The sequence below is a fragment of the Zootoca vivipara genome, chromosome 12 (genome assembly GCF_963506605.1).
Source record: "Zootoca vivipara chromosome 12, rZooViv1.1, whole genome shotgun sequence".
NCBI lineage: Eukaryota > Metazoa > Chordata > Lepidosauria > Squamata > Lacertidae > Zootoca > Zootoca vivipara.
In genome coordinates this window covers 28,578,079-28,593,104 of record NC_083287.1, presented here as the reverse complement: position 1 = coordinate 28,593,104, position 15,026 = coordinate 28,578,079, and the positions used below count along the sequence as shown (strand labels likewise).

Genomic DNA, 15,026 nt, shown 5'->3' with positions numbered 1-15,026 from the left:
TCTTTATTAAAGTGAACAAGACTGACTCTGAGGGCAGGAAGGCTACATTTATAGGGACAGGGAACTAGCTAGAAAGGGATACATTTTGGAGGGAACAATATCAGGCAATCACAGTGCTGCCTTTTGGAGGGAACCAATAAGACAGAGGATCCAAATACAGCAGCTTAAATGAACCAATAGTAGCTGTACCCTCTGGAACCAAAAGGCAGTTAACTTTATCCTAATGCAATACAGACAATAATAATACAGATATAAAATCCTTTGACTCAATACACAACAACCCTTACATGCTATCACACCACTAATTTTATTGCCAACAGAGAAGAATTCTTGCACTAGCAAATATTACAATATTGTTCTTTTGAATATTTGCACCACTGCAGTGAAGACAAATATTACTTACAGCACAATCCTATACATTAGGGGTAAGGAACCTGTGGCCTTCCAGATGTTGCTGGATTCTTCCGTCAACCCAAGCCAGTATGACCAATGCCAGGGATAATGGGAGTAGTAGGCAAGTAACTTGTGGAGGCCCATCTACACATGATATATCTACTCAGAAGTAAACCCTACTGAGTTCAATGGGGCTTACATCCAAGTACAATGTGCAAGTGTGGGTCCTGTGGCCCTCCAGATGTTGCAGGATTCCAACTCCCAGTCAACATGGATGATGGGATTTGTAGTCCAACTTCATCTGGGTGTATGGCTTCTTGACCCCTGGGGTACAGGGTAGTAACTACACAGCGCACTGTTCTCTTTTCAACGTACCTTAATTCCTGCAAAAAATTCCATGCTCTCGATGAGTGAACTCTGCATTTCTGGTTTCTCTAAGAAAAAGGTGGAACTGCTGCAGTAAATCTATGTAAAGGACAAGAGAAGGGACAACACTATTAAAGCAAGAAAGGCAAAGAGCCTTGTGGCACCTTAAAGACAAACTAACTTAGCTTTCAAGAGTTAGAGTCCACTGCGTCAGAGGCATGATGTGTCGTCCTCTGTTGCAAAAATATATACAAAATCAAGAGGGGTAGGACAGGCAGAAGCAGCGAGATCAGAAGGCAAGGAAATGCAAGGAGTACAGGCAATGAAGAAGATCACAGAAGGGTTAAAAAGCAATTCCTGAGACTTGGTGCTTCGCTATTTCTGTGTTGTTGCTTTTAACACTCTTATGTATCTCAATTGGATCTCCTTCAGTTGTATGCCACTGGGGTCATTCCATATATCAAGTGATCCAACTTTTTTACCTCATGTCATCCAATTATCTTAATATTTTGTACACTCATTGAATGCTCAAAACTAAGTTTAAATCTACAATTTTAATTTTTAATCTCATCCCGTTTTTGAGTTATGAGGGTTTGAAATTTCAAAAAAAAAAAAAAAGATGACAATTTCGGCCTTGCCAGACTACACAAAAACCTTTAAAGCTCAGCCCAGGATTGAGATACAGTGGTACCTCGGTTTACGATCGCTTCAGTTTGCGATCGATCGGTTTATAAACGCCGCGGACCCATAAGTGCTTACATCCTGGTTCCGCGGCACGCGGATGCGCAGAAGTGATCTGCACGGTGCGCGCACTCGCAGAAGCACTCTATCAGCACTTCGCGCATGCACAGAAGTGGCGCTCCGTTTACAGACTGCTCGGGAAGCGACCGGCTCCCCAGAACCAATTGTGTCCATAAACCGAGGTACCACTGTACATCAAAACTAAAAACACCAATCTCATCAGAACTTTGATCATTCAACAAGTGTGTGTAATATTAAGAAAACTGGATGGTGTGAGGTAAAAAGGTTGGATCACTTGATATGGAATGAGCCACCTTAAGAGTGTTAGGTCCTTAAAAATGGGATATAACTACTTTATTTATTTAAAATCTGTTCCTTTGCCAAGTTTGATTCTGGCACTGCCTATTTTACCTCTAGCCACACCCACCACTGCCATGCGGCCCCCAGGAGCCTGGCCAAAAGGGAACATGGCCCTCAGGCTGAAGTCTTTACCACCCCAGCTGTAAGCTTTGTGGCTGAATGGAGATTTAAACCTGGGTCTCCCCGGTCAAAGTCTAGCCACTATGCAACACTGTCTCTTAGGTTGTAGGCACTCCCAGTGTCCCCTAACAGAGGGAACAGCAAGATGCTCTAGGTCAGTTTTCAGTTCACTTTTTAAAATCTGTATACTGCCTTTCCATCTTACTATACAGTTTTTATGGCACTTAGATACACGTTATTTGTTTGCTCCATGCCTGGTAAAATTTTGCTTGCTTGTCCCAATTATGAGGGGGTAACTTTAACAAAACCAAGTGTTTAGACAGATGCAGATATAACCGTCTCCATCCCAACCCTAAAATCTCAACCGGTGAGCTTGCTGGATTCTTAGAATAACAGATACACAAACCACAACCTGGGAGTTAAGGATGCTGCTTCTAAGGGAATTACAAATAAGGAGTTTTGGAACCCAGCATTTATCATTTGGTGCCACTCCTTGCTTAACATGGATTAACTTTTTGGACTTGTAATTAGAAGAGGACTGGGTAGCTTTACCTCTTTGCAGAAACATAAAACAATAATACAGAACTTAAACATACCCTGTCTCCTAGTCTGAGGTTTACCCCATCCAGTTCTAAGAGTGAGAATGCCTGGACTGTTGTCTCTTGCTTCAGTTCTTCTTTGATGCTTTCAGGAGACAGTCTGGACCAAGCCACAAGAAAGCCCACAGAGGTGTTTGTGGTAGGAACATCAAAGGAGCACCTTAAGAAAATGCTTCCTTCAAGTAAGACCGCCACTATTTCAGGTGTGCTTGGAGGGGGTGGTGAAGGAAGTGGCAACTGTGAAGTAGGCAATTTCTCTAACAACAAAAACAAGTGGAGAGGTGGGTTAATTTCTCCTGGTATGCCCCGCGGAGGACCTTAAGGCCCACAAATAACAACATTTTGGAGATCCCAAGCCTTAAGGTGGCTAGATTGGCCTCAACTAGGGGCAGGGCCTTTTCAGTATTGGCCCCAACTTGGTGGAACGCTCTCTCACAGGAGACCAGGCCCTGCGGGATTTGACATCTTTCCGCAGGGCCTGCAAGACGGAGCTTCTTCCACCTGGCCTTTGGCCTGGACTCAGTCTGACCCCTATGTTTTTCCTCCCTCGTGGTTTTTGACTTGGGCCTTTTTAAAAAATGAGGCTGCATTTAAAATTTTAAATGTAAATTGTATTTTAACCTGTATTTTAACTCATTGGTTTTCTTTCTTTATGTCTTATTGTAATTTTACTGGTGTCAGCAGCTCTGAGCCCGGTTTCGACTGGGGAGGGCGGGGTATAAATAAAAATTCATTATTATATTATTATTAATGCCATTTAAGAAATGTAAAGCAAAACAAAGTATATCTACATACGGGGTGGGGGTGGGGGAGGAGAGCAGACTTTCCTGAAACAAGCAACAAGCAAAAAAATGTGATTTCCTGCTAACTACCGTGTTTCTCATATTTTAAGGCATCCCTAAAAAATAAGGCATGGCAGGATTTTGAAGACCTGGCGAAATATAAGGCATACCCCGAAAATAAGACATGCTGGTACGGTATGGCAGGGCACGCCGCGCCAAGTACCGACCCAGCGGGAGCCGGCAAAGGCAGCAGCGCGCGCTTTGCCGAGCTCCAACGGAGCAGAAGCCGGCAAAGGCAGCAGCGCGCGCTTTGCCAAGCTCCAAGCCGGCGGCGGGCTGCTGCTTTTGCTGGTTCCCGCTCCGTTGGGGCTCGGCAAAGCGCGCGGGAGCCGACTTCCAGTTTCCTCGCGCTCGCATCGGACGCGCTCTGCGGGAGCTCCGAGAAAAGCTCCGTGCACAAAGCCGCTGCCTAAGGGGTCTAGGGGCAACGCGAGGCTACCGTAAGCGACCCCCTAAAAGCCCTGGGGTGAACCAGGGCGAAACAATAGCCTGCAGCGCGGCTGGAGGAGAAGCCCCTGAAGCCTACATCTCCGACGAGGTGAGATGACGGGGGGGCGGGACTCGTGGCGCTAGGCTAAGAGCGACCCAAGGCAAGCAAGCCTCAAAGTCCGAGGGAGCAAAGCGGGGAGATATCCAATACAATAACCCCAAAGGACAAAGACAAGCCAATAGAAAGAAAAAAAAAGGAGAGGGGGAGCGGGGGGAAAATACAGACGCTGAATTCAGCTCAGCATAATAAGCCCACCCACCCCACTTCAAGGAAGAGGCGCCGGTGGAGTTTATATCGGGGACCAGAAGGGAGAAAACAAAGGAAGCCCTTCTAGTTATACAAAAGAGGATAACGTCGGAGAGACATTGAATTTTAAACTCCAACCTCCAAATCTTGAATAAAATGGACAATACCTTTATGTGCAATTAATGAGTAAGAACAGAAAAATGGAGTAGCATGCTTCTGAGCTGGGCTGGGCTGATTAACAACCAGGAAGGAAGACGACAGAGTGCATAGTATTGCAAAGCGGGAGGAGAGAGAGGAGGAGAAAGAGAGACTGACGTGAGTGAGTGATAGCGACGCCAAGAGGTGAAAGAACAGACTCACAAGGAAGGCAAACCCCAGCCCAGCGGGCTGCTGCCTTTGCTGGTTCCCGCTCAGTCGGGGCTCTGCAAAAAATAAGACATCCCCGAAAATAAGCCATAGGCTTATTTTCTTGAGTTAAAATTAATTTAAGACATGTCTTAAAATATGAGAAACACGGTATTTTAAACAAGAAGATAACAGGAGCCCTCCTGGATCCAACCAAAGGCCTATCTAGTCCAGCATCCTCTTCTCACAATGGCCAACATTTAAATTTAGAGTCTTGGTGTAATCAGAGTCAAACAGGTATGGTGGTGTAGCATAGCATGTGATATGAGAGTGTGTGGGGAAAGGGTGGCTGTTGGGAACAGAAAAATCAACACACAATTAACACACAATATCCATTGAACCTATGAGCAGATCATCATGACACATACAACATAATGAAAACTAAACTGTTTGATTATGTTTATTACTTTGAGCTATAAAGAGTTAGAAATTAAGGCTGGTGTGAAGCCACAAAATGGCCGCCGTAGGGCGATTTCTACACAATGGGCACAAATGACTTCAAACACGGGGAAAGGAAGAAATCGACAGAGAACACTCCATAGATTCCTCGTTACTTTTTAGCTGTTGTATTTCCTTCCACCACCACCACCCCAAACTGGTCAACAACTGCAATTTTCCAGTGTCTTTAAGACAGAAAGACTTTATCATTGCCCAAACTCGAGGGTGGTTACAGGACAGGGAAAGAAAAGGCAAGTATGCCAATGGGAGTCACCTCATGTGAGAGACATCACAGGCAACTACCCTTCTGGTGTCTTCCACTCTGGGCCAGTGGGCCACCATTGGGAGCTAATGGCTGCACCCACAAGGAAGCGGCAGATAGTTGGTGGAAGGACCCAAAGTGAAAGCTCCCAGGTGACTGCTTAGCAGGTCTGTCATTTTGTGTGGGTGGCCAGGACTGAGAGCTACCTTTGAGAGAAGAGTCTCAATTTGTGTGCTGTATTTTTATTTTAGATACCACGTTGCTGATTTTCTCCTCTTTTTATGCAGTTGTGAGAATTTGTATTGCATTCTGTATTCCTTAATGTAATTACATTTGTATAATTGTCATGATTTTAATGTTTCACAGATATCCTGTTATGATATTTGTGTTGTAAACCGTCCTGTGGTCTTTCTTCTGACAAAGGGTGGTATGTATACACAAAACAAATAAATGTTAAATAAAATCAGAGTTAAGACAGAAAATACACAGAATCCCTGGGTCAAAATAATAAATTGACAAAATCTGTACAAAACAACTTACCACTACTTGTGTTTTCTCTTTCCCCAGTCTGGTGGCCCTGCAGTTCAGCACCTGAAGTAACTAGAGATATATTCCTTACATATAATTGCATCAGGTGACTGTTCAACAGGAACTCTGAGCATTTTTGCCTTGTATTTTATTAAAGATAAATTAGAAAATTAATGGCCTAGATTTTTGGGCCTAGATTAACAGACTCTCCAAGTGTCCCTATTTTTCAGGGACGTGCCTGATTGAGAGAAGCCGTCCTGGTTTCTGATTTGATCCTGGAATGTCCCGCTTTTCCTTAGGATGCCCCTATTTTCATTGGAGAAATGTTGGAGGGTATGGAGTTATCCAACCCCCGAGCCGTCTGAAGGCAATCCTGTATAGGTAAGTCTTTTTAATGTTTAATGTATTATTATGTTATATATATCTATATATCTATATATCTATATATCTATATATCTATATACCTATATACCTATATATCTATATAGGAAGCTGCCCAGAGTGGGTGGGGCAACCCAATAAGATGTGTGGGGTATAAACAGTAAAATTATCATTATGGAATGGGACCTCCCAATTTTCATAGGATAAATGTTGGAGGATATGGATTGACAGCTGTGGCAAATTCCAGAGCGGTGGCCATGCCAGTTTCTCACAGCAAAAATAAGAGTCCTGTGACATCCTTTCAAAGCAGGTGATGAAAGCTAGCACATTGTAGCAAAAGCTCTCCTTCAGGTGCCACAATACTTTTTTGGCTTTTGCTCCAGCAAATAAGCATTAGGATAAGGGATTGGGGGACTGTGGCCCTCCAGTTGTTTGTTGCACTACAATTCCTATCACCCCTTGCGGTTTGACATGCTGGCTGTGAGTAATGGGAACCGGAGGGTGTACATGTGGCATCAGAGGCCTTCCTTTGTGCCCACAGGATTCTGTCCCCTCTGACCCTCCCTCAGCTGAAAGAAGCCCTCTTTAGCCAATGGAAAATATTTCCTTTTTCTATTTTTGCAGTGTGGGGTCATTGCAGGGGAGGCTGAAACTGGGGTGGGGGGAGTCTTGCTGTGTGTCGAACAACAGTTCCTCTGGTTTTCAAATGTGCCCATAGGCCCCAGAAGTGTGGCAAACCCTTTACCAACCTACTCCTGTTTGAAAGTTACACCTCTGGGAAGCTCTGGCCTGGTTTATTTCTTCTTCAAATATTAAACACCGTTCAGGACTCAGTTATAGAGTGGGAAGATTTTTCACCCGCAGTCAGTAAGTCCCTGGTATAGTTAAATGTTGACATCTAAATTCACCCTGAGAATGCCTATAATTAAAAGTTCAGTTTTTATTATAAACTATTCAAGCTGAGTGAACTGTTTAAAAACTTTTCAGCACGCTGCAATTTCACTAAACAGCACTAAGCTTTTTAAAAAACAAATATATTTCGCTCTTTTTAAGGCAGCTCATTACTTTCAGCTTAAGAAAACAAGTTGGCTTTTAGTTTAATGTAGCAATGAAAATGTTTTCAATATTTAAATTGTTCTCCGCCATAAAAACAAATGGTGTATTATACTATACACATTTCACATTTTCAGTAAATAAGTTGCATAGGATGATGAAGAGTGTTTATGCCTTTCTGTATCGACTTTTCGCTGGCGTAATAAAGAAATGCATTAAATTATGATAATTTCTTTTGGCACGTAAAAGTAATAAAGAAAACATTATTATGCTGGCCTACCCAGGGTAAGTAACAGTCCCTCTTCCTGATAATAAAAAGTTTATTTCATGTCTTTTAATTAAAACACTAGGCAGTACGAATTTAAAACCTTCTTTAACTGCAAGTAAAGTGACTTTTACTAAGAGATCTTTTTTGTTCTAAGGCCAATTTTCAGATGCAAATGGAATTTTGCTCCCACTACTCATCGCGTTTTTGAAAAATAACGCAACTTAGCATGTCAATTGCTCATTTATTCATTAATGGGAGGGTGTTCCAGGGGCCAGGAGAAGCATCAAATCTCCTTCTATTAAGAAGAGAAAGGGAGAATCACGGGCAGAAGATTCAACATGAGATGCCTCCTTCCTGCCACTGTGAAAACCTCCATAGCCCTTGCCCTACCGGAAGGGTGTGCAGATTAGTGGATTGGAGGTGGTTTAGTGGAACTTTGGATCCAAAGGATCTATAGACTACCCAGTCCCTCTACACAACTCCAAACCACGGAAGAAATTACGTGAGATCTGGAGCTGCCATAGGGAAGCTCCCTTTCACAGTTTCAAATGGGAGGGAAATCATTAACTACAAAATAACAACAATAAGAAGAACACCTGGAAATGGAGACAGGGGTGCTCGTGCCTTGCTTTGCCATTACTTCTGTCCTGCTGGTGAGAGGTTGGTAGGTTTTGGAAACAGCAGTATATCTATCTGCCTTTGATTCTCCCTTTCCCGCAGCTTTTAGGATCATCACTGAGGTCCAGCGCCGAGGGCCTTCTGGCGGTTCCCTCGTTGCGAGAAGCCAAGTTACAGGGAACCAGGCAGAGGGCCTTCTCAGTAGTGGCACCCGCCCTGTAGAATGCCCTCCCATCAGATGTCAAAGAGAAAAAACAACTACCAGACTTTTAGAAGACATCTGAAGGCAGCCCTGTTTAGGGAAGCTTTTAATACTTAATAGATTATTTTAATATTCTGTTGGAAGCTGCCCAGAGTGGCTGGGAAAACCCAGCCAGATGGGAGGAGTATAAATAAATCATCATCATCATCATAATTTATTATTTATACCCCACCCATCTGGCTGGGTTTCCCCAGCAACTCTGGGCATCTCCCAATAGAATATTATTATTATTATTAAATATTATTATTATTATTATTATTATTGCGATAAAACATCAATCCTTAAAAACTTCCCTTAACAGGGCTGCCTTCAGATGTCTTCTAAAAGTCAGATAGTTGTTTATTTCCCTGACATCTGATGGGATGGCGTTCCACAGGGTGGGCGCCACTACTGAGAAGGCCCTCTGCCTGGTTCCCTGTGGCTTCACTTCTTGCAGGGAGGGAACGGCCAGAAGGCCCTCAGCGCTGGACCTCAGTGTCCGGGCTGAACAATGGGGGTGGAGACGCTCCTTCAGGTATACTGGGACGAGGCCATTTAGGGCTTGCAATCTAACTCAACTAATTCTTGTAGATGGGGCTGCAGCCTTGTCTGAGCTTATGAGGTACATATGATTTATTATTAGAGACATTTTATGTAATAACTCATAAGAATAAAGCACAACAGCTGTCACGAGTTTGGCTCGTGATAGGTGATCGCTGATTGTTTGGATCACTTCTGAGAGAGGACACATTGAGAGCAGCTTTCTAGAAAGGAAACATTTGAAAACAATATTCCCCAGCTGCAGTTTGAGGTGATGCAGTCCGCTCTATAACACCTCAGAATTCTTTCATGGCCTAATAATCTCTATAGATGTAGAAGGGCTTATAAAAATGTAACAAGAGACCAAATGGTTTGAGGCACATTTGGGAAAAGAAAACATATACAGTACATGTTTTGGGTTGTAGCAGGCAGCATGTGCTTCCTCACCTTCTGCACAATATCCCATGCACCCTTGGGTGGGCTGGAGTAAGTATACAAAGAAATCTCCACAGTTCCTCACACTCACAGGAATTCGGAAAAGGCAGCAGTCCTCTGTGGTGCTGAAGAAAAACTGCCAGGTTGCACAGGCTGTTAAGTGTTTGATCTCACCAGGCTGAGGCAAGGACTCGGACTCTCTCAGAGACAACCAAACAGGGGCCTGTGTCCCACAGTGATTCATCTTTTAGCATCAAAACCAAAACAGAAGAAAACAGTTGATCAGCAGAATGTTTCCACCAGAACACACACACACAAATAAATAAGCCAAGCCAAAGAGGAGATTATGGCCACTTCACCCTTCCTTGGTTGTTTTGTTGGGCTTAGCAGACTGTCTGATCCTGGGCTCATGGTTGGGCTCTCTCCAGAGTAACCATGAGCTGTAACCAAGATTTGCTCTATGGTTTACAGCTCATGGTTCATCAGGGAGACCAAGGAGCAGATTCAGATGAAGAACTAAGTCAAACCATGGTTTAGCTCAGAACAGAAGCAAAACCAAAGAGCAAAGGGGTTGCACTCTCCTCTCTTGGAGTTTGAAGCTGGTGCAAAATCATGGTTAGCATAGCATGCAAAACAGCCTTTTGAGAAATAAGGGACACCATGGGCAACCCATTCCCAACCTGTTGAGCGCCATAAAAATAATGAGGTTGACAAGCACTTGGCAGGCAACAAATACATGCTGGTGGACTATACGAACTGAGTAGGTCTATAGAAGAACCTGTGGTACTGCAGAGGCTGCTGAACCACAACTTCCTCATGCCTGACTGTTGGCCAAACTGGTTGGGGCTGGTGGGAGCCCAACACTACTGTATCTAGAGAGCCACAAATATTCCAGCCTTACTTTAGTGATAAAGGAACACAGGGAGCTCCCTTTTACCATCCTGGTCAGATTATTGTGCCTCCACCTTGCACAATACAAGTTGATTTTGGCACAGATGATAGAGAGCTAGAGGATGTCTTTCGTAAGCTGATCATCTGCATTCACTCAGTGTCAATAATGTGGGGAAAATAAACTTGTTTTAGAACAAGAACAGATACTTTTTGATGCTGCCCACCTCAGACCAAACAGAATTTTCTATCACTACTCTAGACGAAGAATATTCAGGGAGGTTTAAGGATGCAGCAGTGGACTTTGCAGCCTTGTGGTGGACCAGAAAGACACCTGCATTATAAAGCCAAGCATAACAGCTCAGATTTGCATGTATGGAAGATGAGCAATATATTTTATTTTTTAAAAAGGAGTCTGCCATATTATACAATTATAGGTTAAAAGGAGAGCATCCATACCTCCACACACTTGGTTGGCATTTCAGCCTGCTTATCGAAAATCAGGAAGCGGTACCACCCTGATGGCAGTGAATGATCACATATTAAGTCCTGGATGGCTGATTGCTGAAGCCGTGATGAATCAAAATCAACACTTCTGTATGGACTCTGAAGGATCTGGTGACCGCCTGGATGACATTCTAGAGCTGTAGAAAAATTAGAGACATTAGCATTCTTATGCATTCATCTTCAGTGGGTGTCACCAGTCATAAAATGGCTGCCCTGGAGGGTGTGTGAGTGGTTTAACACAAAATGGCTGCCGTGGAGCATGGCATAACACTAAATTAGAGAGACAACCCCTCTCATTCTCCCCAGAAAGTTAGCTATGTTCTGATTATGGAGGTTACACACACTGATGTTGCCCAATAACAACAGGGAGCATTCCTGGCCAAGGTTGCCACACCACTGTAATTTCACAGAAATCGCTTAGAAAGTACCTGCACATTTTGCCTCATAACTTCCTTTCTTGGAGGGTTAGAGACTTACTTTTTTTCTAAAACAAAAGTTGAAAGTCTAGGGTACCTTCCAGAAGCACCATTGGAAACCTTCTGGGGTGCCATGGGCACCAGGTTGGTGACCTCTGATCTAAAGCATTATATCTAATCTTGGTCTGGTTTGCAAAATATGGCAACCCAAACTATGGCTTACCAGGACAACTCTTGGGCACAGCTTATGGTTAGTGAGGAGAAGGCTTAACCGTGAGCCTCAGTCTGGAATACAAACTAAGGCAAACTGTGTTATGCAAACCAGGCCACTATTTGCCGGAACAAAACGATGCCTTGCTTTTGCTACTAATATTTATATTAAATAAAGGTCTATTGGGCTCTATTTAGCAGGGAGCTAAGAAGTTCTGGAACATGAATCATTTAGCAAATCTGTCCCGTCTGTCTATCATACAGAAGCAACTAAAGGAGTTTGAATCTCCTTTTAAAAATGCAAAGCTCGTGAATCAGTTGAATTCTGATAATATTGTGTGATATTTGCCAGAGACTCTAATCAAGACAGGAATCACATATATAGCATTGTTTTGTTTTGTTTTGGTTTTTTTCTTTGGAGCAAGCGCCTGGTATATCACAGCTCATTTCACCACAGAGACAAAAAACAACCATCCTGAATTGAAGAACTTGAAATGCAGTATTAAACAAGAAGACAACTGTTTTAAGTAATCAATAGACAAGGAAGCACAAGATAACGTAATAAGACAGTCTCGGTTACCATGATAAGCTTAGGTCAAAACATATCAGCAATGCAATCTGTCTTCGGTTTGTATAATATGACTAACTTCTGCCAAGTTGTCAAACAACATTTATATAAATGTTTTCTACTAAAGCCCATAACATCATAAAAAAACAACTCAATTGTCACTTTGTGTAAAAAATCATTATCAGCCTTAAAATCAGTGTATAATCAGTGCCAAGACAATCGATTAAAAATACAGTAATATAACAGTAAAGCCTTTCTCAATTGGATCCTCACATTTCAGGGGCTATCCTGACCACAAAGGGTTCCCCATAAGAACCACAGCAGAAGTATTATAGTCCTGTCTCTTAACTTCTGATTACCATCATTATTCAATTGATTTATAGCCCTCTCCTCCTCCCAAAGGAGCCCATTCCTGTATATATTCTGTTAATGCATCTAGAATCAGTACCTCGACTTCCTACATTCATACACAATAATAATAATAATAATAATAATAATAATAATGTTTGATCTCTCTTGAATGCAATGATGAGTTAAAGAGGCATCAAAATGCAAAGAATTTCATAATGCATCGTAATGCAAAGGGCTTTCCCTCCACGTCTTGAAAAATAGCATCAATTATTAGCAATTATCGGTAGCAGTAATAAGGACAGCACTATTCTGTTACAGTATGGAAATTCCTGAGGCTGCGCTCACACCATATCTTTAAAGCACATTCAAACCACATTTTTAACTCCTAAAGAATCTTGGGAACTGTAGCCTGTTAACCCTGTAGGGAACTGTAGCTCCGTGAAGGGTAAACTACAATTCACAGGCTTCTTTGGGAGTTAAAAAGCGTGCTCTGAATGTACTTACAGGACCAGAGCGCGCAAAGAGATGCTCAACAGGGCAGGCACAGAAGGAAAACAAAACCACAGAACAACTTTTGCTGAGTTTCTTTTTTAAAAAACGAACGATCCAATACAGAAGAGGGCATTCCATTTGCCAGCATTACACCCGTGAACGCGCCTCTTTCCGTGAGCCTAAAGATGCTCTAGAGGCTCCCATTTTCTTTCTTTCTTCGTGCCCAGAGCCACCGCGCGCCCTTGCTCTCCCTTCTCCTTACCTTGCTGGCCGCGCGCTACCTTGAAGCACACCACCAGCGCCGCGTACAGGGAGAGGACGTTCCCTGGCAGGCTTGGAGAGCGCATAGCTCTCTCCTTTCTTTCCCCCACTCTGGACAAGGCGCTTTCTCCCTTCAGCAAGCCAGCTTGGAGAGCGAGCTTGGCCCCGATCCGCTGGGCACCCTCCGCCGAGCGCGTTGGGAGCGAAGTTTGCGCGCTCTGGCTCTGCTGCAATCTTCTCGCTGCTGCTGCTGCAATTTTCCAAGTCCCGGGACAGTCTCGCGCGCCCTCTCCCTGCAGGCCGCTCCGCCTGGAAGAAGAAGGAGACAAACAAATGCAACAGCTGGAGCACCAAAGCTGGGAGGGGAGCAGCAACCCGAGTAGCTGCAACCGAGCCTGGTCGCTGACCCCACTCAGGTCGGCGGGGCTTTCAGTTTTGACTGCCAGAGTAGCAGCGCAGTCCTAGCCCTGCCGCTTACTGCTAGGTAAGTGAGGTTGGGATCGCAGCCTGTAAACCCCGTCGACCGTACGTTGTGGGTCTCTCCGGCGTACACGGGATTGGCCATTCCTCCGGCATTCTCACGTTTGGAATGCACGGAATGCTATCAGTGTGCGGCAGTGAAGCATAAGAAGCGGAGGCCCGGCACTTGTTCTTTCACAGGCCTCTCCACCGGCAGGGCCCTCGTTATTCAAGGTAGCCGTTGGGTGATAGAGGCTTCTACAAAGAGATAAAGAGAAGGCGGCAAAATAAAATAATCCCAGGGTAGGAAATAATTTACCAACCTTTCCAGCAGAAATAGGGGACGTGGACAACGTCAGCCACACAGGCAGAATTATGAGAAACCCAACAAATCAGAAGAGTCCAGCTTTTAGGATTTGGCTTAGGGGTTAGCCTTGATTCCAAACACCTTGGGGCAGACATACAAACAAAATTTTCAGGATTATGCCCATTGTACAGAAATCACTGCTGGCAGTAGTAACAGAATGTTAGACTAATTATGCATACATATTTTAGCACATTGAGTCTTTCATAGAATCATAGTATCAAAGAGCTGGAAGGGTCCCCAAGGGTCATAAAATGCTCCACAGCTGTGCCATGGTTTGTTTTGTAGGGAAATATAAGCAGCAGGTAATTAGCCAGATTCTATTTGGATGATACTCAGTTTTGCTTCTTGTTTCTGTTAACTCATCCCAGGGAGTTTCCGGAAATCTTAACCAGGTGTCCAGACGTGGCTTTTGGATGGAGACAGGCAAATGAGCTAAACTTAATCCAGATAAGATGAAGGCCCTTGGGTGTGGGTTGGGAAATCAGTGGCCATTTCCAAATGGTTCTAGATGGTGTCGTTCTCCCAAGCTTGTACCTTGATCTCAGTGCAATTTCTGGATGTGCAGGTAACACACCAGCTGCAACCCTGTTTAGAATATGGACCTTGCCTCAATTTCTCACACCCTGGTTACACCCTTGTTTGAGCCAGATGTTTGGAACATGATACACCTATAACTGCACCAGTTGCATTGCCTGCTTGTTTTTTTGGGGGGGGGGCAAAATCAAATGCTGGTATTGATATGGAAAGCCCTAAATGGTTCCGGATGGACCAGGTTATTTGAAAGACTACCTTCAAATAACCCGGGAATCACAAATGGGGTAGAGTCTGTTGCACTCAAGTCCTGCTAGCGGGCTTCTCATAGGCATCTGCTTGGCCACTGTGAGAATGGGATGCTGGAGTCAGTTGGCTATTGGACTTTATGTTCTGATGTAGGTTCCCCATGTGATGTAAAATCCTGGAAATCAGAGAGCCCACAAGAATAAAAGGAGGCTCATTGCCTTAAGCAAGGAATTGTTGCCCTCCCTAGGATAACTCACTTGGTAGAGCATGGTAGAGTATGAGACTCGTAATCTCAGGGTCATGGGTTCGAGCCCCACGTTGGGCAAAAGATTCCTGCATTGCAGGGGGTGGAGTAGATGACCCTTGTGGACTCCTCCAGCTTTACAATTCTACGACATAGC

At 43.9% G+C, this 15,026-nt stretch overlaps 1 protein-coding gene across 1 annotated transcript in view; it reads right to left on the bottom strand.

The window, feature by feature from the left end:
• Positions 1–13,273, bottom strand: part of VWDE (von Willebrand factor D and EGF domains) — a 50,503-nt gene extending 37,230 nt beyond the window's left edge. The window contains exons 1-6 of the mRNA XM_035129890.2: positions 13,021–13,273; positions 10,674–10,858; positions 9,339–9,570; positions 5,803–5,862; positions 2,577–2,836; positions 769–858 (exon numbers count right to left, since the gene is read on the bottom strand). Of these exons, the coding sequence (XP_034985781.2) occupies positions 769–858; positions 2,577–2,836; positions 5,803–5,862; positions 9,339–9,570; positions 10,674–10,858; positions 13,021–13,105 (912 nt within the window). The 5' untranslated portion in view covers positions 13,106–13,273. The remainder of the gene's footprint in view (positions 1–768; positions 859–2,576; positions 2,837–5,802; positions 5,863–9,338; positions 9,571–10,673; positions 10,859–13,020) is intronic.
• Between the last annotated feature and the right edge of the window lie 1,753 nt (positions 13,274–15,026).